We start from the raw sequence: 20,994 nt of genomic DNA on the forward strand, positions 1-20,994 counted from the left end.
GCAACGCCTTCTCAAAGCGATGCACAGGGGCCGGACAAAGAGAGGGCAATGAAATGTCCTGGTTAAGGTGGAAGGAAGACACCACCTTAGGAAGAAAGTCCGGAGTCGGACGAAGAACCACCTTGTCTTGGTGAAACACCAAAAAGGGGGATTCCGAAGAAAGCGCAGCCAAATCGGAAACTCTCCTGAGAGAAGTTATGGCTACTAGAAAGACGACTTTCTGTGAAAGTCTGGACAAAGGAACCTCCCTGAGAGGCTCAAAAGGGGGTTTCTGTAAGGCCGTGAGGACCAAATTAAGGTCCCAGGGATCCAAGGGTCGTCGGTAAGGAGGAATGATGTGAGATGCGCCCTGCATGAAGGTGCGCACCTGAGCCAGTCGAGCGATACGCCGCTGGAACAATACCGACAAAGCCGACACCTGTCCCTTAAGGGAATTGAGGGACAGACCCAACTGTAGACCTGACTGTAGAAAAGACAGGATGGTCGGCAAGGCGAACGGCCAAGGAGCATGGCCGGAAGAGCGACACCAGGACAGGAAAATTTTCCAAGTCCTATGATAAATCCTAGCCGAGGAAGACTTCCGAGCCTGAGTCATGGTGGAGATGACCTCAGAGGGAATGCCTGAAGCCGTCAGGATCCAGGACTCAAGAGCCACGCCGTCAATCTGAGAGCCGCAGAATTCTGGCGGAAGAACGGACCTTGAGAGAGAAGGTCTGGGCGGTCCGGGAGATGCCACGGGATCTCTACGGACAGGCGGAGCAAGTCTGGGTACCAGGCTCGCCTGGGCCAGTCCGGAGCAATGAGTATGACTCGACGGCCCTCCATTCGGATCTTGCGCAGAACCCTGGGCAAGAGCGCTAGAGGGGGAAACACATAGGCCAGACTGAACTGAGACCAATCCTGAACCAGTGCGTCTGCTGCTCGGGGGTTCAGCCACCGGGACCGAAGCAGCCGGAGGGACCCCTGCGGAGGCTCCAGGCTGAGACACAACCATATTAGCACAGTTATCACAATGTGGGTACGTGCTAGGCTCTGGCAGAATTAGCTTGCAAGCAGTGCATATAGCATACATGTTTGCAGCCTTGCTCCTAGTGACAGACATGCTGCTGTGGAGGAAGCTCTGCAGCCAAAACACACTCCTGTAGAATGCCTGAGAGTGTACAAAAATCCACAACCAGAAGTTGTGGCTTACCAGCCCTGCACTCTGTGTGTCCTCCGGATTTCACCGCTCCCCTGTGAAGTGTCAGTCTTCCAGACAGTATGCTGCTGCAGCATCCAGCGCTTCTCAGTGTAAAACACGCTGAGAAAATGGCGCTGGGAGAAGGAGGGGGGGCGTGTATAAGCCCAGGAGCGGGAAAAACAGAGGGCAGAGAGATACAGGGAGGTAGACAGGGGAGGGGACATCTCCTTAGAGAGGAGTGCCCTCCCCTCTGCTGGCCGGGCGGCGCTGTATGCAAAACATGCAGGAGAAGCCAAAAACGAAACTAGGCCCAAACTGAAGCCGGGGCCTAGATTTTAAAGTGCGGCCGACGAGCAGGCACCGTCGGCGCGGTTCTCATGGGAAATTCCCAGAACTGGCCGAAATTAACAGTAACGCTAAAGCACATACTGCCCCCATAATAAAAGTACCCGGGACCCCTGAAAAAACGTCTCAATACTTAGCTTTGAGACGCAGGGCCATGTCCCTGAATGGGGGTTAACGCTCCTTCCAGCAGGGACCAGACAGGGCTGTGGATGGAGCCGGCCTCCTGCAAGCAGAGAGGACCGTGGAGGCTCCCACTTCAAACAGAGCCTCGACAGAGGATGCGAAGGAGCTCGGCATGTGAAGGCTCCAGCCTTATTAAAATCAACCTTAACAGCACCCCGCAGAGTGGAGCGTGAAGGGACATGCCGGGAGTCCAGACTGGACCCGCTTTTCTTCCAAATCTTTAAAACATTAAAATAAAATTGAAAAAAATATGAGGAAATAAAAGTGTGTGTGATCCTCCTGGAACACAAAGCGTTGAACTGGGTAGATTGTCATCCAGGGGGTGTATATAGCCCGGAGGGAGGAGCTACACGTTTGAGTGTAGTGCTTTGTGTGTCCTCCGGAGGTCGCTAGCTATACACCCATGGTCTGGGTCTCATGGTCTGGGTCTCCCATAAAGGAACGATAAAGAAAATGGTATGATAGGGGCAGTCATAGATTTGGAGATATCTGTATGCACCTGATGAAGGCTGATGCAGGCGAAACGCATTGTACATAATATATTTTTCATATACATTTTTAATATTATTCACTATCTTTTACGGTTGAATAAAAACGTCGGTTTTAAACAAAGGGTCATTCATCACTTCATCTGATTATCCCTCACGGAGGACGGAGCGGCGCTGCTACCGATAAACTTACCTTGTTGCATTAAATACATTAGCATTTGATGGGGGGGCGTATGACCTACACTGCCTGTCACTTGCTGGATAGGGAACCGCATCACAGCTCAATTAAAGTGAATGGAAAAAAGTTTTTCAGGGGAAAGTTCTTCATTTTGTGGATAATAATAATATAATATATAATAATAATAATATTTATTCATTTATATAGCGCTATTAATTCCATAGCATTTCACATACATTGGCAACACTGTCCCCATTGGGGCTCACAATCTAAGGTCCCTATCTGTATGTTTTTGGAGTGTGGGAGGAAACCGGAGAACCCGGAGGAAACCCACGCAAACACGGGGAGAACATTCAAACTCCTTGCAGATGGTGTCCTTGGTGGGAATTGAACCCAGGACCTCAGCGCTGCAAGACTGCAGTGCTAACCACTGAGCCACCACAAGCCTGCAGTGCTAACTACTGAGCCACCACAAGACTGCAGTGCTAACCACTGAGCCACCACAAGACTGCAGTGCTAATCACTGAGCCACCACAAGACTACAGTGCTAATCACTGAGCCACCACAAGACTGCAGTGCTAACCACTGAGCCACCACGAGACTGCAGTGCTAACCACTGAGCCGCCATACAGTTCTAACCACTGAGCCACTGTGCCGCCAATATCAGGATAGACGTATCCTTGCCGTGTGCCATCACTTCTAATAGTGAGAAAAGTTCATCATTGTGTTCCATGCTCAGGCTGGCATTGCTCAGCAAGTTATTATTATTGGTCATCCCTTAGCATTTATTCATCTTGCCCTAAAAAAATGCTACATGCCCTGGATTAAGACAAATACCCTGTGTGGCTGAAAAGTCACAATTTGTTTTTGACAAGCTATGTTGTATAGGAATTGTCTTGTGCCTCAGATTTTCTTTGTCTTGCTGGTGCAGTTTTGTAGCGCAGAGTTTCCCAACTCCAGTCCTCAAGGCCCGCCAACAGTGCACGTTTTTGGGATTTCCTTACTATTGCACAGTTGATAATTTAATCTCCTGTACAGGTGATGATTCCAACACTTTGCTAAGGAAATCCTGAAAACGTGCGCTGTTGGTGGGCCTTGAGGGCTGGAGTTGGGGAACTCTGGTGTAGCGGAAACGGATATTACTTACGTAGCTGATCAAATGAGGTCTCCACTCCGTCTGGACCAATAACCGAGCAAACGAGTCTTGCTTTGAGGAAGGACGTCCATTTTCCGACCAGTGAGCGCATGCCGCCTTCATCGTTCTGCAATCATTGAGAACAGCACACTACATTACCTCCAGCGTGTGATATAAATGGGCACCCACAAACCCAATGCCGCCCTGTCCTCACCAAGCAGATCCGTGCGATGCGAGATACCATGGCGGGGCCGCTCTCCCCCTCCAGACTCCGCTCTCGGAATAAGATATAGAGTTTGTCGTCCTCTTTGAAGCTGCTCTCGGACACGACGAGGGATCCCACAAATACCGGATCTGAGAAAACAAAACAAAGAGACTCTGCGTAAGTGTTTGTCCATTCTGCAGACAAATGAGAACATACGTCCTGGCTGCATCTACGTCCGTGTCATCAAGTAAAATCCTTTATTTGCCTCTAGAGGTTTGTTTTTTTTATTACTCTTTGCAAATTTTACAAGCTTGGGTTTCACAGGAACCTGCCATATTACCATTCAGCCAGCGAGAGTCGTACTGCTCGGTTCGGATTGGAAGTTTGTGACCCATGGTGCGGAAAATTGCAGAGTCCGTGCCCATATAATCCACCTGTACCCCAGCGTACAGCACCCCGTCTGAAAGGGAGAATATATCAATAGGTTTTCATTTTTCCATGTGCAAATTAGTGGAATTTTTTTCCCCCAAGGAACTTACCAATAATGGTGGCCATGTTTTCTTGTTTGGGATCATAGGGGCATCTCCCCTTTCCAGACTCATGAGAACCAGAAATAATTCGGAATACATAGTCCTGGGATGGAGGATAACAGAACATTGTGTAAATGGTAATTCAAGACTGTGTAAGTAATGCAACTAATCGCCCAGTGACTGGCAGCCTTATACATTTTATATATATATATATATATATATATATATATATATATATATACACACACACACACATATATGCATCTATATAGATATATAGATATGTATATATTCATATCTATATACATATATATATATATATATATATATATATATATATAGAGAGAGATATTATATATATATATATATATATATATATATATACTGGCTGTTCCTCAGCCAGCTAATGCTCGGCTCAAGGGTATACAGCTCCCCCCCCCCAAGGGTGTACAGCTCACCTCCCTGGTATATAGCTCCCCTAAAGGTATACAGCTGTCCTCCCCCCAAGGGTATACAGCTGTCCTTCCCTCAAAGGGTATACAGCTCTCCTCCCAAGGGTAAACAGCTCCCTTCCCCCCAAGGGTATATAACTCCCCTTCCCCCAAGGGTATACAGCTTCCCCTCCAAGGGTATACAGCTCGCCTCCCCAAGGCTATACAGCTCTCTTCCCCCACAAGGGTATACAGCTCAGATCCCAGGTATATAGCTCCCCCGCAAAGGTATACAGCTCACATCCTCAAAAGGTATACGGTTCTCCTCCTCCCCAAGGGAATACAGCTCACCTCCCCGGTATATATCTCCCCCAAATGTATACAGCTGTCCTTCCCCCCCCAAGGGTATACAGCTGTCCTCCCTACCCCAAGGGTATACAGCTGCTCTTCCCCCAAAGGTTATACAGCTCTTCCTTCAAGGGTATATAGCTCCCCTCCCCCAAGGGTGAGATTTAAAATATATATATATTGTTTGTGTGTGTGTGTATATATATATATATATATCACGCTGAATATCATCCAGCAAAATTCACAATTATAGAATAAGCAATATATTTTTGGATGAACCCAAAAATACAACAGAATAAGACTGTACGGTAGTTAGGATTAATGTCTTGTAGTAATCACTGTCCGCCACAAGATGGCTCTGCTATTCCTGCACAGAAAGCAAAGCCTGAACCTCCTATACATTAGTTAGGCCGCAGATGTGCGGAAGAAGCCTCCGGGATGTGGGGAAATTGAGTCCCAGACTATAGGCATTTATTGTATATCTTTCGATTCTCACCTCTGACCTCCAGCCCCGGTAGATAAGGGTGCACTGGGGCTGATAAGCGCCCGTCCCACAAGCGTAGAGATGCGTTCGGTTCAGCGGCTGAATGACACGCAGGTAATTGGCGCACTCGTCCTGTAGCAGAAGCGGGACGGGAGGGGTAATAAGGAAATGCACATCAGAAGGAACGAAAAAGGGAAATATAATATGAAAGTATAAGAAGTGGTCAGTTTACATTGATTAATCTAAAAATAAATTGTTGGAGATTTGCTTTTTATATCCTTTAGTATTGATTCGGCATATGGAAACCTTTATACTCCATCAAGGTATGGAAAAAAGCACGATATCAATATTTTATGTCTTGTAGAAGCAATTTTCCATCCTTACATATAACAGAGGGACTATGGAATATCTATAAAGAGCCTTTCTCGGCAGAATTGTCCCATCACATTTTATAGAGGAAGTTTTGAGAGGTTGTGGATGCGTTTGTGGATAGAAATGGCCACGTACATGCATGAAGCATTATAAGTACGGGACGGCCATAATACTCACCGCACGTCCCCTCCCGGCCATCAGACATTCCTTCTGCCGACTTGGGGCAGCGGGCCAATGGATCTGACGGTGAGACAAGAGAAGAAGGTAAATCATCTTACAAACACATGATGGCAATTACTGGCACCCCGTTGCGGCCGTTGTTTAATGGCCTGTGTTACTCATTGTTTTCGGTAGCACAAACAGTTTACGCAGGGCGATGCGCTGCCGAGAACATTGTAATCTCATGTAATATCAGTGACTGGACTGCACTTAATTACTGTACGCCATCTGTTCTCCTGAAAGCCCCAACCTGCCGCTTTCCTCCCACCCATTTCTATGACAGCGCTTGCCATCATCTATCTGTGACACGTCTGACCCAGACGGCCGACAAGTCTCCAGGCTGATATGTATTTTATTACCCTGTCCTGATTACGCTCTAGTGAATACAATACGTCTTCCAGTAATGTATTACTGAACAATCCTGCAATAGTGGAACATTTCGGAATATTTTGCAATTCTTGGGCTTACAATTAAGGGCTCACGATTAATATTGCCAAGGTCCATTGACACCAGGTAGTCGCGGCTTCCCACGTACATCCGGTCCTGGTCCTGGTCCAGGAGGAGGATCCTATAGTCGCTGGTGTTAAAGCCGAAGCTGAAGAAGCGGGCGGTGCGAGACTCCATGAGCTCTGCAGAGACAGAAAGGGACACAACATTTACATTACATTTTTCCAACATTATAACTATACAATGGTTTGTGTAATTTTGCAGTGCTTTGGTATATACCCTTTGAGAACCAATGTATATTGATAATCTTTATTAAAAAAGTATTTTGCAATGTATACAACTATGTTATGTAACAGTGTCAATAAACTGAATTAAAAAAAAATTAACATTGTCTTTGTGATGTGTATCTAACACACACACACACTAATATGTATATAAATATATATACACACACATAGTGGTGTGGCTCAGTGGTTAGCACTGCAGTCTTGTGGTGGCTCAGTGATTAGCACTGCAGTCTTGTGGTGGCTCAGTGGTTAGCACTGCAGTCTTGTGGTGGCTCAGTGGTTAGCACTGCAGTCTTGTGGTGGCTCAGTGGTTAGCACTGCAGTCTTGTGGTGGCTCAGTGGTTAGCACTGCAGTCTTGTGGTGGCTCAGTGGTTAGCACTGCAGTCTTGTGGTGGCTCAGTGGTTAGCACTGCCGTCTTGTGGTGGCTCAGTGGTTAGCACTGCAGTCTTGCAGCGCTGGGGTCCTAGGTTCAAATCCCACCAAGGACAACATCTGCAAGGAGTTTGTATGTTCTCCCCGTGTTTGCGTGGGTTTCCTCCCACACTCCAAAGACATACAGATAGGGACTCTAGATTGTGAGCCCCAATGGGGACAGTGTTGCCAATGTATGTAAAGCGCTGTGGAATTAATAGCACTATATAAATGAATACAATTATTATTATTAATTAATTTTATATATATATATATATATATATATATATATATATATATATATATACACATGCACATATATAGGATGGAGGATGTGATGGGCTTGGACAGTTTGTGACACATGGGCTACAAGATTGGGGAATTGCATCGACATCTTCTATATGATGTGGGGGCATATACATTAGATCATAAATATGTATATATAGATAATTACATATATATCTATACCGTATATTGTATATACCATATGTATATATATATATATATATATATACATATACATACAATATATATATAGTAAATATTTTATTAAATCTTTTCCTGGGACAGCACTGAAGATCTGACCCTGTGATACAATGTACAGTGTCGGTGTGCAGCTTGTATAACAGGGTAAATTTAGGGTCCTCTGAATAACTCATTACACAGCCAATAATCTCTAAACCGCTGGCAACAAAAGTGAGTACACCCCTAAGTGCCCAATTTCCCATTTTCCCTTCGTGGTGTCACATGACTCATTAGAGTTACAAAGTCTCAGGTGTGAATGGGGGGGGGAGGGCAGGGGTGTTACATTTGGTGTTCTCTCTCACACACTCTCTCATACTGGTCACTGGAAGCGTAACATTGCTCTTCATGGCAAAGAATTCTCTGAGGATCTGAAAAAACAATCGCTGCTCTACATAAAGATGGCCGAGGCTATAAGAAGATTTCCCTGAACTTGAGCTGCAGCACGGTGGCCAAGACCATACAGCAGTATAACAAGATAGGATCCACTCAGAACAGGCCTCGCCATGGCTGAGCACAGAAGCTGAGAGCACTTGCTCAGGGTCATATCCAGAGGTCGTCTTTTCCAAAAAGATGTATGAGTATTGAGCATTGTTGCAGAGGTTACAGAGGATGGGAGCAAAATGGCAATATGTCTCCATGTCTCCTCTGTATTATTTATATATATAATATAGAGGAGACATATTGCCATACTGCTATATATAAATAAATATATATATATATACACACACATTTACACACACACACATATATATATATATATATATATATATATATATATATATATATATATACAGTGCCTACAAGTAGTATTCAACCCCCTGCAGATTTAGCAGGTTTGATAAGATGCAAATAAGTTAGAGCCTTCAAACTTCAAACAAGAGCAGGATTTATTAACAGATGCATAAATCTTACAAACCAACAAGTTATGTTGCTCAGTTAATTTTTAATAAATTTTCAACATAAAATTGTGGGTCAATTATTATTCAACCCCTAGGTTTAATATTTAGTGGAATAACCCTTGTTTGCAATTACAGCTAATAATCTTCTTTTATAAGACCTGATCAGGCCGGCACAGGTCTATGGAGTTATCTTGGCCCACTCCTCCATGCAGATCTTCTCCAAGTTATCTAGGTTCTTTGGATGTCTCATGTGAACTTTAATCTTGAGCTCCTTCCACAAGTTTTCAATTGGGTTAAGGTCAGGAGACTGACTAGGCCACTGTAACACCTTGATTTTTTCCCTCTTGAACCAGGCCTTGGTTTTCTTTGCTGTGTGCTTTGGGTCGTTGTCTTGTTGGAAGATGAAATGACGACCCATCTTAAGATCCTTGATGGAGGAGCGGAGGTTCTTGGCCAAAATCTACAGGTAGGCCGTGCTATCCATCTTCCCATGGATGCGGACCAGATGGCCAGGCCCCTTGGCTGAGAAACAGCCCCACAGCATGATGCTGCCACCACCATGCTTGACTGTAGGGATGGTATTCTTGGGGTTGTATGCAGTGCCATCCAGTCTCCAAACGTCACGTGTGTGGTTGACACCAAAGATCTCGATCTTGGTCTCATCAGACCAGAGAACCTTGAACCAGTCTGTCTCAGAGTCCTCCAAGTGATCATGAGCAAACTGTAGACGAGCCTTGACATGACGCTTTGAAAGTAAAGGTACCTTACGGGCTCGTCTGGAACGGAGACCATTGCGGTGGAGTACGTTACTTATGGTATTGACTGAAACCAATGTCCCCACTGCCATGAGATCTTCCCGGAGCTCCTTCCTTGTTGTCCTTAGGTTAGCCTTGACTCTTCGGACAAGCCTGGCCTCGGCACGGGAGGAAACTTTCAAAGGCTGTCCAGGCCATGGAAGGCTAACAGTAGTTCCATAAGCCTTCCACTTCCGGATGATGCTCCCAACAGTGGAGACAGGTAGGCCCAACTCCTTGGAAAGGGTTTTGTACCACTTGCCAGCCTTGTGACCCTCCAGGATCTTGTCTCTGATGGCCTTGGAATGCTCCTTTGTCTTTCCCATGTTGACCATGTATGAGTGCTGTTCACAAGTTTGGGGAGGGTCTTAATTAGTCAGAAAAGGCTGGAAAAAGAGATAATTAATCCAAACATGTGAAGCTCATTGTTCTTTGTGCCTGAAATACTTCTTAATACTTTAGGAGAACCAAACAGAATTCTGGTGGTTTGAGGGGTTGAATAATAAATGACCCTCTGAATAAACTTTTCTCAATTTAAAAAAAATAAATAAAAAGAAATAACATTCTTTTTTGCTGCAGTGCATTTCACACTTCCAGGCTGATCTACAGTCCAAATGTCACAATGCCAAGTTAATTCCGAATGTGTAAACCTTCTAAATCTGCAGGGGGTTGAATACTACTTGTAGGCACTGTATATATGTGCGTGTAAATGTGTGTGTGTATATATATATATATATATATATATATATATATATATATATATATATATACATACATACACTCACACACACATACTCACAAACACATATACAGAGGAGACATATTGCCATACTACTATCTGTACACCCCCGCCATACAGGATACATATAGTAGATGTGGTACTATATAGCCCACCATGCAGGATATATAGCAGAGATATGGTATCATACAGTCACTTACATGTAAGAGGCTCCGCTGTGTAATTGTCTACACATCCAGAAATAATTGCCCATTTTACATCCCATCCGCAGCCCTGATCCCATCTTCAAGCCTGACACAAATGAATAAAGACTCTCTTAAACCAGAGCGCCCCTTCCCCTTTAAAATCAAGGTTACTTATAATGTTGACAAGCTGAATGTATTGTTAGACAGACCTATACATCATGAAGATCACAATCTCTGCCCTCTATGCAATATTAATTTTTACCTACACATTTAAAATGAATTATTCATGTAGATACGGGTCTCCTCACTGGGGTATTTTATCATAACAACATTAGTTGCCGGCAGCTGGCGTATAACAGGGAATAAATAGCGAGCTATGTTAAATCCGCTGTAATAAAAGCCAACAGCTATATTCACTCCGATAATGTGGCGCAATCCATTAGCAGAAATATGTGCGCCTCTCTGTAAGTAACGTACACCCCGGCCCGGGGTCACCGAGATATACAAGTATGGTTGGTTGCATCTACTAAACAAATTCCTTCGATATCCCCTGAGGTCTTACAAATTGATTCCCTGAAGTGTGATTCAAACCTCAGATTAATTCTATTTAGTCCTTCAATCTGGTATCCTGATCCTGGGACGCCGCGCCGGAACGATGGGAGTTCCGAGCTTAATTCCTCCCGTATCACAATTATCCGGTGTAAGACTAACACACATAGGCACTAACACCCGCCGCTGCGCCACGTGCAGATTGATGAGCACGCACGGCACATCCTATCCGGACCGGTGGTCGTACTTCCATTTGTGAATGGCTTAATCATAGTGTAATTGTATTCATGTGGGTATCAGGGGGTCCTGACTGAACAACACGATCCTAATACTTCGCATTTCCACCTGCATATCCCGGTTGAATGATGACCCCGTACAAGTGTCGTCGTGGCTATTGTCCAGCCTGGATTACTGAAATCCCATCCAAAGGGGATCAGAGTCTATTTACGGATCTTCGTGGTGCCCAAGATAATGTTCGGTCAGTTTGGCCAAACACATCAATCAAAAATGTCAACATGTATAAAAAAAAAATGTATATGTACATATATATATATATATATACATATACATATATATACATATACATATACACAATGCCTACAAGTAGTATTCAACCCCCTGCAGATTTAGCAGGTTTACACATTCGTAATTAACTTGGCATTGTGACATTTGGACTGTAGATCAGCCTGGAAGTGTGAAATGCAGCAAAAAAGAATGTTATTTCTTTTTTATTTTTTTTTTTAAATTGAGAAAAGTTTATTCAGAGGGTCATTTATTATTCAACCCCTCAAACCACCAGAATTCTGTTTGGTTCCCCTAAAGTATTAAGAAGTATTTCAGGCACAAAGAACAATGAGCTTCACATGTTTGGATTAATTATCTCTTTTTCCAGCCTTTTCTGACTAATTAAGACCCTCCCCAAACTTGTGAACAGCACTCATACTTGGTCAACATGGGAAAGACAAAGGAGCATTCCAAGGCCATCAGAGACAAGATCGTGGAGGGTCACAAGGCTGGCAAGGGGTACAAAACCCTTTCCAAGGAGTTGGGCCTACCTGTCTCCACTGTTGGGAGCATCATCCGGAAGTGGAAGGCTTATGGAACTACTGTTAGCCTTCCACGGCCTGGACAGCCTTTGAAAGTTTCCACCCGCGCCGAGGCCAGGCTTGTCCGAAGAGTCAAGGCTAACCCAAGGACAACAAGGAAGGAGCTCCAGGAAGATCTCATGGCAGTGGGGACATTGGTTTCAGTCAATACCATAAGTAACGTACTCCACCGCAATGGTCTCCGTTCCAGACGAGCCCGTAAGGTACCTTTAATTTCAAAGCGTCATGTAAAGGCTCGTCTACAGTTTGCTCATGATCACTTGGAGGACTCTGAGACAGACTGGTTCAAGGTTCTCTGGTCTGATGAGACCAAGATCGAGATCTTTGGTGCCAACCACACACGTGACAATTGGAGACTGGATGGCACTGCATACGACCCCAAGAATACCATCCCTACAGTCAAGCATGGTGGTGGCAGCATCATGCTGTGGGGCTGTTTCTCAGCCAAGGGGCCTGGCCATCTGGTCCGCATCCATGGGAAGATGGATAGCACGGCCTACCTGGAGATTTTGGCCAAGAACCTCCGCTCCTCCATCAAGGATCTTAAGATGGGTCGTCATTTCATCTTCCAACAAGACAACGACCCAAAGCACACAGCCAAGAAAACCAAGGCCTGGTTCAAGAGGGAAAAAATCAAGGTGTTGCAGTGGCCTAGTCAGTCTCCTGACCTTAACCCAATTGAAAACTTGTGGAAGGAGCTCAAGATTAAGGTCCACATGAGACACCCAAAGAACCTAGATAACTTGGAGAAGATCTGCATGGAGGAGTGGGCCAAGATAACTCCAGAGACCTGTGCCGGCCTGATCAGGTCTTATAAAAGACGATTATTAGCTGTAATTGCAAACAAGGGTTATTCCACAAAATATTAAACCTAGGGGTTGAATAATAATTGACCCACACTTTTATGTTGAAAATTTATTAAAATTTAACTGAGCAACATAACTTGTTGGTTTGTAAGATTTATGCATCTGTTAATAAATCCTGCTCTTGTTTGAAGTTTGCAGGCTCTAACTTATTTGCATCTTATCAAACCTGCTAAATCTGCAGGGGGTTGAATACTACTTGTAGGCACTGTATATATATATATATATATATATATATATATATATTTTTTTTATTTTTTTTTATTATTTTTTTATTCTTTTTTATTGTTTTATTTTTATAAATAAATACATAAATAAATACAATAACTAGTCCACAACCAGTGGTGTTTTTGGGTATATCTCGGGAGAACATCCCATCACTAACAATCTCTCAAATAAACACAATTGTAACTATACAGCCTAATAAGATGAAAATATCCTTGACTTTAATCAGGATTCTTGGTTTACTTCATTCTTGCTGAATGCAGAAATAAACAAATGTGATAAACTCCAAATTTGGACAGAATTAAAAAAATAACATTTGGGGAAATCAGTACACGCCAGGAAGATGTAAATTGCTTGAGAAAATAAACACAGGCTATCTTTATAATGAGAATTCAGCTGAGAATTGGATTCACATGCTCGCTGTTCACAGATGCCAGCTACATCCCGTATTACTACACCTGAACCATATACGGTTTTGTAGAAATGTTTCAGTCTTAGGCCATGAAACGCAAAGGATTTTCCTTTTTGCCCTTTACCAGGTTATATTATTTTATGACTTTTCTAATGGGTGAATGAAGAAGAGATTATATTTGGAGACCCTTTATGCCGATCTTGAAACATTTCTGACAAGCTTTCTTAATTTTTAAGAATGCTGATATCATTATGTGCTAATTATCAACTGGCTGAATGATTTTAGCATCTATTTCAGCATTAAAAAAAAATAATAAACAACGTCACGACCTGAAATCTCATAATTAAAATGATTTCACCGCATCATAAAATGTGATCGTGGTCACACTTCCCGCACCTCGGTGCACCCTTTTAGGCAGCAGGGTTAATCCTTGATTAATGATGGCTGGGTCGTTCCACCAGATGGGTGAGGACGCATTATCACTAGTACAGGGTGTGTAGACGACTCTGTGACACTATAACACTGACTCATTTGTAGGTTTGACCACAATGTTAACTGCATAACAATCAGCAAATAGGACCATTTTGCTTGACAAGAGGAGGAAGTATCAAAAAGACACGATAACACCCTATTACCACTCTGTGACACTAACAGGTAAGCCAACATCACCACTGTACAGTTTATATATAGGTACAATAAATGTAAAAGATACAGCAACTTTGTACAGTTACATCCTGTATTATTCTCCAGAGCTGCACTCCTGATTCTGCTGGAGAATCCACCATGTAAATACATTTCTCATCTTGCACTTATGCCAAGTTATGCCCAGTATTATACTCTAGAGCTGCACTCACTATTCTGCTGGTGCAGTCACTGTGTATATGCATTACATTACTGATCCTGTACTGATCCTGAGTTACATCCTTGTATTATTCTCCAGAGCTGCACTCACTATTCTGCTGGTGCAGTCACTGTGTACATACATTACATTACTGATCCTGAGTTACCTCCTTGTATTATACTCCAGAGCTGCACTCACTATTCTGCTGGTACAGTCACTGTGTACATACATTACATTACTGATCCTGAGTTACCTCCTTGTATTATACTCCAGAGCTGCACTCACTATTCTGCTGGTGCAATCACTGTGTACATACATTACATTACTGATCCTGAGTTACCTCCTTGGATTATACTCCAGAGCTGCACTCACTATTCTGCTGGTGCAGTCAATGTGTACATACATTACATTACTGATCCTGAGTTACCTCCTTGTATTATACTCCAGAGCTGCACTCACTATTCTGCTGGTACAGTCACTGTGTACATACATTACATTACTGATCCTGAGTTACCTCCTTGTATTATACTCCAGAGCTGCACTCACTATTCTGCTGGTGCAGTCACTGTGTTCATACATTACATTACTTATCCTGTACTGATCCTGAGTTACATCCTGTATTATACCCCAGAGCTGCACTCACTATTCTGCTGGTGGAGTGACTGTGTACATACTGTACATTACATTACCTATCCTGTACTGATCCTGAGTTACCTACTTGTATTATACTCCAGAGCTGCACTCGCTATTCTGCTGGTAGAGTCACTTTATACAAACATTAAATTACTTATCCTGTACCAGCACCTGTGGAATAGTGAGTGCAGCTCTGGAGTATAATACAGGATGTAACTCAGGATCAGTACAGGATAAGTAATGTAATGTATGTACACAGTGACTGCACCAGCAGAATAGTGAGTGCAGCTCTGGAGTATAATACAGGATGTAACTCAGGATCAGTAATGTAATGTATGTACACAGTGACTGCACCAGCAGAATAGTGAGTGCAGCTCTGGAGTATAAGGCTATGTGTCCACGGTAGAATGTACCTGCTGATTTTTCTGCCTGAAAATCCGCGACTTTCGCGGCAAATCCGCACCCGCGGATTTGCCGCGAATTTACCGCGGATTTACCGCGGATTTTGATGCGGATTTCATTTTTTTTTTTTTCCCCCATTCAAAACCAAAAATCCGGACCAAATCTGCACCAAACAATTGACATGCTGCAGATTTTTCCGGATCAAAATCCGCGGCAAATCCGCAGCGGAAAAATCCGCAGCATGGACACAGCATTTCCAAAATGCCATTGAAATGGCTTGGAAGTGCCGCTGCTGCAGATTTTCGGGAAATCCGCGGCAAATCCGCGGCAAAATCCGCGGTAAATCCGCAGCGTGGGCACATAGCCTAATACAGGAGGTAACTCAGGATCAGTAATGTAAGGGTACCTTCACACTTTAGCGATGCAGCAGCTATCCGACCAGCGATCTGACCTGGTCAGGATCGCTGCTGCATCGCTACATGGTCGCTGGTGAGCTGTCAAACAGGCAGATCTCACCAGCGACCAGTGACCAGCCCCCAGCCAGCAGCGACGTGCAAGCGACGCTGCGCTTGCACGGAGCCGGCGTCTGGAAGCTGCGGACACTGGTAACTAAGGTAAACATCGGGTATGGTTACCCGATGTTTACCTTAGTTACCAGCGCACACCGCTTAACTTAGCGTGTGCGGGGAGCAGGAGCCGGCACTGGCAGCGTGAGAGCTGCGGAGGCTGGTAACGAAGGTAAATATCGGGTAACCACCTTGGTTACCCGATGTTTACCTTGGTTACAGCTTACCGCAGGCTGTCAGACGCCGGCTCCTGCTCCCTGCACATTCAGGATTGTTGCTCTCTCGCTGTCACACACAGCGATGTGTGCTTATCAGCGGGAGAGCAACAATAAAAAAAACGAACCAGCACTGTGTGTAACGAGCAGCGATTTCACAGCAGGGGCCAGATCGCTGCTCAGTGTCACACACAGCGAGATCGCTAATGAGGTCACAAAAACCGTGACTCAGCAGCGATCTCAGTAGCGATCTCGCTGTGTGTGAAGTACCCCTAATGTCTGTACACAGTGGCTCCATTTCTGCCATTAGTGTCTCATCAATGATTAGATCATATGTGTTGTATACATCAGAAAAAAAAAATAAAATATAAAGCTTCCCTACCCATGGCAAAGTTACAGTACACAGATCGCACATGGATGATGACATCCATGTGCTCTTCATGATTTTTACAGACCCATAGACTTGGATTGTCGAGTTTCATCCATGACTTGGATCAAAAATGGACATGTCTCCGTTGTTTTTTGTGGACCACTTGGTCTGCAAAAAACACAGACATGGAAATAATCCCATATATACACATTATAATGGGTAAATGCTCTATCCGTGAAAACACGAATAAAACATGTAACCTAAATAAATCGTATGCATAAAGCGTCTTTGGCTGATGTCACACATTGGACCGTCCGCTCGCAGGTCTCCTGACTACTTGACCTTAATTGTAGCTGCAGAGTTTGGGTCAGGAGACCAGCGGCCGGTCCACTCCACACACCACGGTCCGTACTCTGTACAATACAGGAGAAATTTCCAGACTAAAAAGTCTGCACTCCGCTGTGATGAAACGTCCCGTGCAATCCTTACAGTGACTGCAGAGAAACTCCTCGCATTCCTCTGCCCTTGATTTAATGGGCCACTAAATCACATACAATGGCTTCCTGACAATACTAATCACACAATGTCCCCATTATTGCTAAATAATAGGGGGGAAATCCTACACCATCTGGTGCGCCAGGAGTTGCCCAGTGCCGGGGGAACACTTACAAATAACGGCAGAAAAACACTTTCTAACATTATATCATACTTTCGCATTGTTTCTCCTGTCAGTGTTGTTTTATATATTATAAATTTTTCCTTTTTTTTTTACTTTTAGGAGTACTGAGTAAAGCAAGACACGTATAGTTACTGCTCTTGCAATTATATACGATTTCCTTCTTCTGTTTACTTTTTAATGGGTCGTAGGGTAAAAACAACAAATCAGGTTGGATTTAATCATGCGGCTTGACATTGGTGAGAAAGACGACAGTGAAAAAAGTAATATATGGGGTATAACAGGCCCGGCCTCCGTGCGGGTCACCCACCACCAAACTTTATAGTTGTTATTACAAGTTTGGGTCAAAAGGTTCTTCCTGGTATCTAAGGGTGGATTTACATGAGACGATCTGCAGCCGAAAAAGGCCGACAATTGTTGAAGAGCTGCTTAGACATCTCGCTCCCGATGCCCAAAGGAGGATGGTTCACTGATCATTTCAGTCCATGTAGACCAGAGGTCTCAAACACGTGGCCCGCAGGCTGCATGTGGCCCCCTCAGCTGCTTGTTGCGACCCGCAGAACTCGTGACGATCGCAGCTCTATGCCCGGGGCCGACGCCGGCAAGACTTTACTACAATTGAATCATTTGTGGTGCTGCGAAGAGGAGCTGTCTGCATTATACCAATGGCTGCTGCCCGCCAATCAGATGCGAGGAAGTGACATCGCTGTGTACACAATACTACAGGGCACAATACTACAAGGATGGGCACAATACTACAAGGATGGGCACAATACTACAAGGATGGGCACAATACCACAAGGATGGACACAATACCACAAAGATGGGCACAATACTACAAGGATGGGCACAATACTACTGGGCACAAGACTACAAGGATGGGCACAATACAAGGATGGCCACAATACTATAAAGATGGGCACAATACCACAAGGATGGGCACAATACTACAAGCATGGGCACAATACTACTGGGCACAAGACTACAAAGATGGGCACAATACTACAAGGATGGGCACAATACTACAAGGATGGACACAATACTACAGGGATGGGCACAATACAAGGATGGGCACAATACAAGGATGGGCACAATACTACAAAGATGGGCACAATACTACAAAGATGGGCACAATACCACAAAGATGGGCACAATACCACAAGGATGGGCACAATACCACAAGAATGGGCACAATACCACAAGGATGGGCACAATACTACAAGGATGGGCACAATACTACAAGGATGGGCACAATACTACAAAGATGGGCACAATACTACAAGGATGGGCACAATACTACAAGGATGGGCACAATACTACAAGGATGGGCACAATACTACAAGGATGGGCACAATACTACAAGGATGGGCACAATACTACAAAGATGGACACAATACTACAAGGATGGGCACAATACTACAAGGATGGGCACAATACTACTGGGCACAAGACTACAAGGATGGGCACAATACAAGGATGGCCACAATACTATAAAGATGGGCACAATACCACAAGGATGGGCACAATACCACAAGGATGGGCACAATACTACAAGCATGGGCACAATACTACTGGGCACAAGACTACAAGGATGGGCACAATACTACAAAGATGGGCACAATACTACAAGGATGGGCACAATACTACAAGGATGGACACAATACTACAAGGATGGGCACAATACAAGGATGGGCACAATACAAGGATGGGCACAATACTACAAAGATGGGCACAATACCACCAAGATGGGCACAATACCACAAGGATGGGCACAATACTACAAGGATGGGCACAATACCACAAGGATGGGCACAATACCACAAGGATGGGCACAATACTACAAGGATGGGCACAATACTACAAGGATGGGCACAATACTACAAGGATGGGCACAATACAAGGATGGGCACAATACTACAAGGATGGGCACAATACTACAAGGATGGGCACAATACTACAAAGATGGGCACAATACTACAAGGATGGGCACAATACCACAAGGATGGGCACAATACTACAAGGATGGGCACAATACAAGGATGGGCACAATACTACAAGGATAGGCACAATACTACAAGGATGGGCACAATATTACAAGGATGGGCACAATACTACAAGGATGGGCACAATAGAAGGATGGGCACAAGACTACAAGGATGTGCACAATACTACAAGGATGAGCACAATACTACAAGGATGGGCACAATACTACAAGGATGGGCACAATACTACAAGGATGGGCACAATACTACAAGGATGGGCACAATATTACAAGGATGGGCACAATACTACAAGGATGGGCACAATACCACAAGGATGGGCACAATACTACAAGGATGGGCACAATACAAGGATGGGCACAATACTACAAGGATGGGCACAATACTACAAGGATGGGCACAATATTACAAGGATGGGCACAATACTACAAGGATGGGCACAATAGAAGGATGGGCACAATACTACAAGGATGAGCACAATACTACAAGGATGGGCACAATACTACAAGGATGGGCACAATACTACAAGGATGGGCACAATACTACAAGGATGGGCACAATATTACAAGGATGGGCACAATACTACAAGGAATGGCACAATACTACAAGGATGGGCACAAGACTACAAGGATGGGCACAAGACTACAAGGATGGGCACCTTACTACAGGGCACACGGATGGGGGATATTACTACAAGATGTTGGCTAAAATTACTATATGATGTTGCTAATTTTAAAACCATTTTACAAGAAGGTGATAAAATTCAAAACAAAGCATGAATTTTATTTTATTTTTTTGCCATTAAAAATGCTTTATTATATATAAACTTAACTAAACAAAAAAGTGCAGGTTTGTTATAGTAAACAAGCAAGAATTCATTAAAAATGTCACTTTGTCCTGCAAAGAATGTGGCCTCTCTCAATTTTTTTTTCTATATGCGGCCCATACACCCAGTTGAGTTTGAGACCCCTGAGGTAGACCAACAAACATTTCGGCCACAACTGCCAGGAAAATTGTTCGGGATGCAAAGAAAATCCCACAAATAACATCAGCTAAAATACAGGAGTCACTAAACACTTGTGATGCGGCTGTTTCAAGATAGACACTAAAAAGGCATTTGAAGAAAACTGGGCTGCATGGTCGAGTCGCCAGAAGAAAGCCATTACTGTGCAAATGCCACAAAGAATCTCACCTACAATACGCCAAACAGCACAGAGACAAGCCTCCAAACTTCTGGAACAAGGTAATTTGGAGTGATGGGACCAAAATCGAACTTTTTGTGCACAACCATAAACGTTACATTTGGAGAGGTGTCAACAAGGCCTATGATGAAAGGAACACCATTCCTACTGTAAAGCACGGAGGTGGATCGCTGATGATGTATGTGGGGATGTGTGTGCTACAAAGGCACAGGCACAGGAGACTTAGTCAAAGTTGAAGGAAAGATGAATGCAGCACGTTATCAGCAAATACTGGAGGCAAACTTGCACTCATCAGCCCGGAAGCTGCGCATGGGACGTATTTGGACGTTCCAACATGACAACGATCCAAAACACAAGGCCAAGTTGACCTGTCATTGGCTACAGCAGAACAAAGTGAAGGTTCTGGAGTGTCCATCTCAGTCTCCTGACCCCAATATCATTGAGCCACTCTGGGGAGAACTCAAGCGCCCAGTTCATGCAAAAAAGCCCAGAAATTTACAGGAACTGGAGGCTTTTTACCAAGAAGAATGGGCAGCTTCACCATCTG

The 20,994-nt window shown here is 44.1% G+C and overlaps 1 protein-coding gene across 3 annotated transcripts in view; it reads right to left on the bottom strand.

Annotated features, from left to right (window-relative positions):
• Positions 1-20,994, bottom strand: part of LOC142251459 (semaphorin-3F-like) — a 127,166-nt gene that overhangs the window by 37,562 nt on the left and 68,610 nt on the right. For all 3 annotated transcript variants that reach the window (XM_075324280.1, XM_075324278.1, XM_075324279.1), the window contains 7 exons: positions 6,567-6,727; positions 6,057-6,119; positions 5,520-5,639; positions 4,254-4,347; positions 4,055-4,174; positions 3,724-3,863; positions 3,522-3,636 (listed from right to left, as the gene is read on the bottom strand). In XM_075324280.1, coding sequence (XP_075180395.1) covers positions 3,522-3,636; positions 3,724-3,863; positions 4,055-4,174; positions 4,254-4,347; positions 5,520-5,639; positions 6,057-6,119; positions 6,567-6,727 — 813 coding nt within the window. The remainder of the gene's footprint in view (positions 1-3,521; positions 3,637-3,723; positions 3,864-4,054; positions 4,175-4,253; positions 4,348-5,519; positions 5,640-6,056; positions 6,120-6,566; positions 6,728-20,994) is intronic.

Source organism: Anomaloglossus baeobatrachus, chromosome 9 (assembly GCF_048569485.1).
Source record: "Anomaloglossus baeobatrachus isolate aAnoBae1 chromosome 9, aAnoBae1.hap1, whole genome shotgun sequence".
Taxonomy (NCBI): Eukaryota; Metazoa; Chordata; class Amphibia; order Anura; family Aromobatidae; genus Anomaloglossus; species Anomaloglossus baeobatrachus.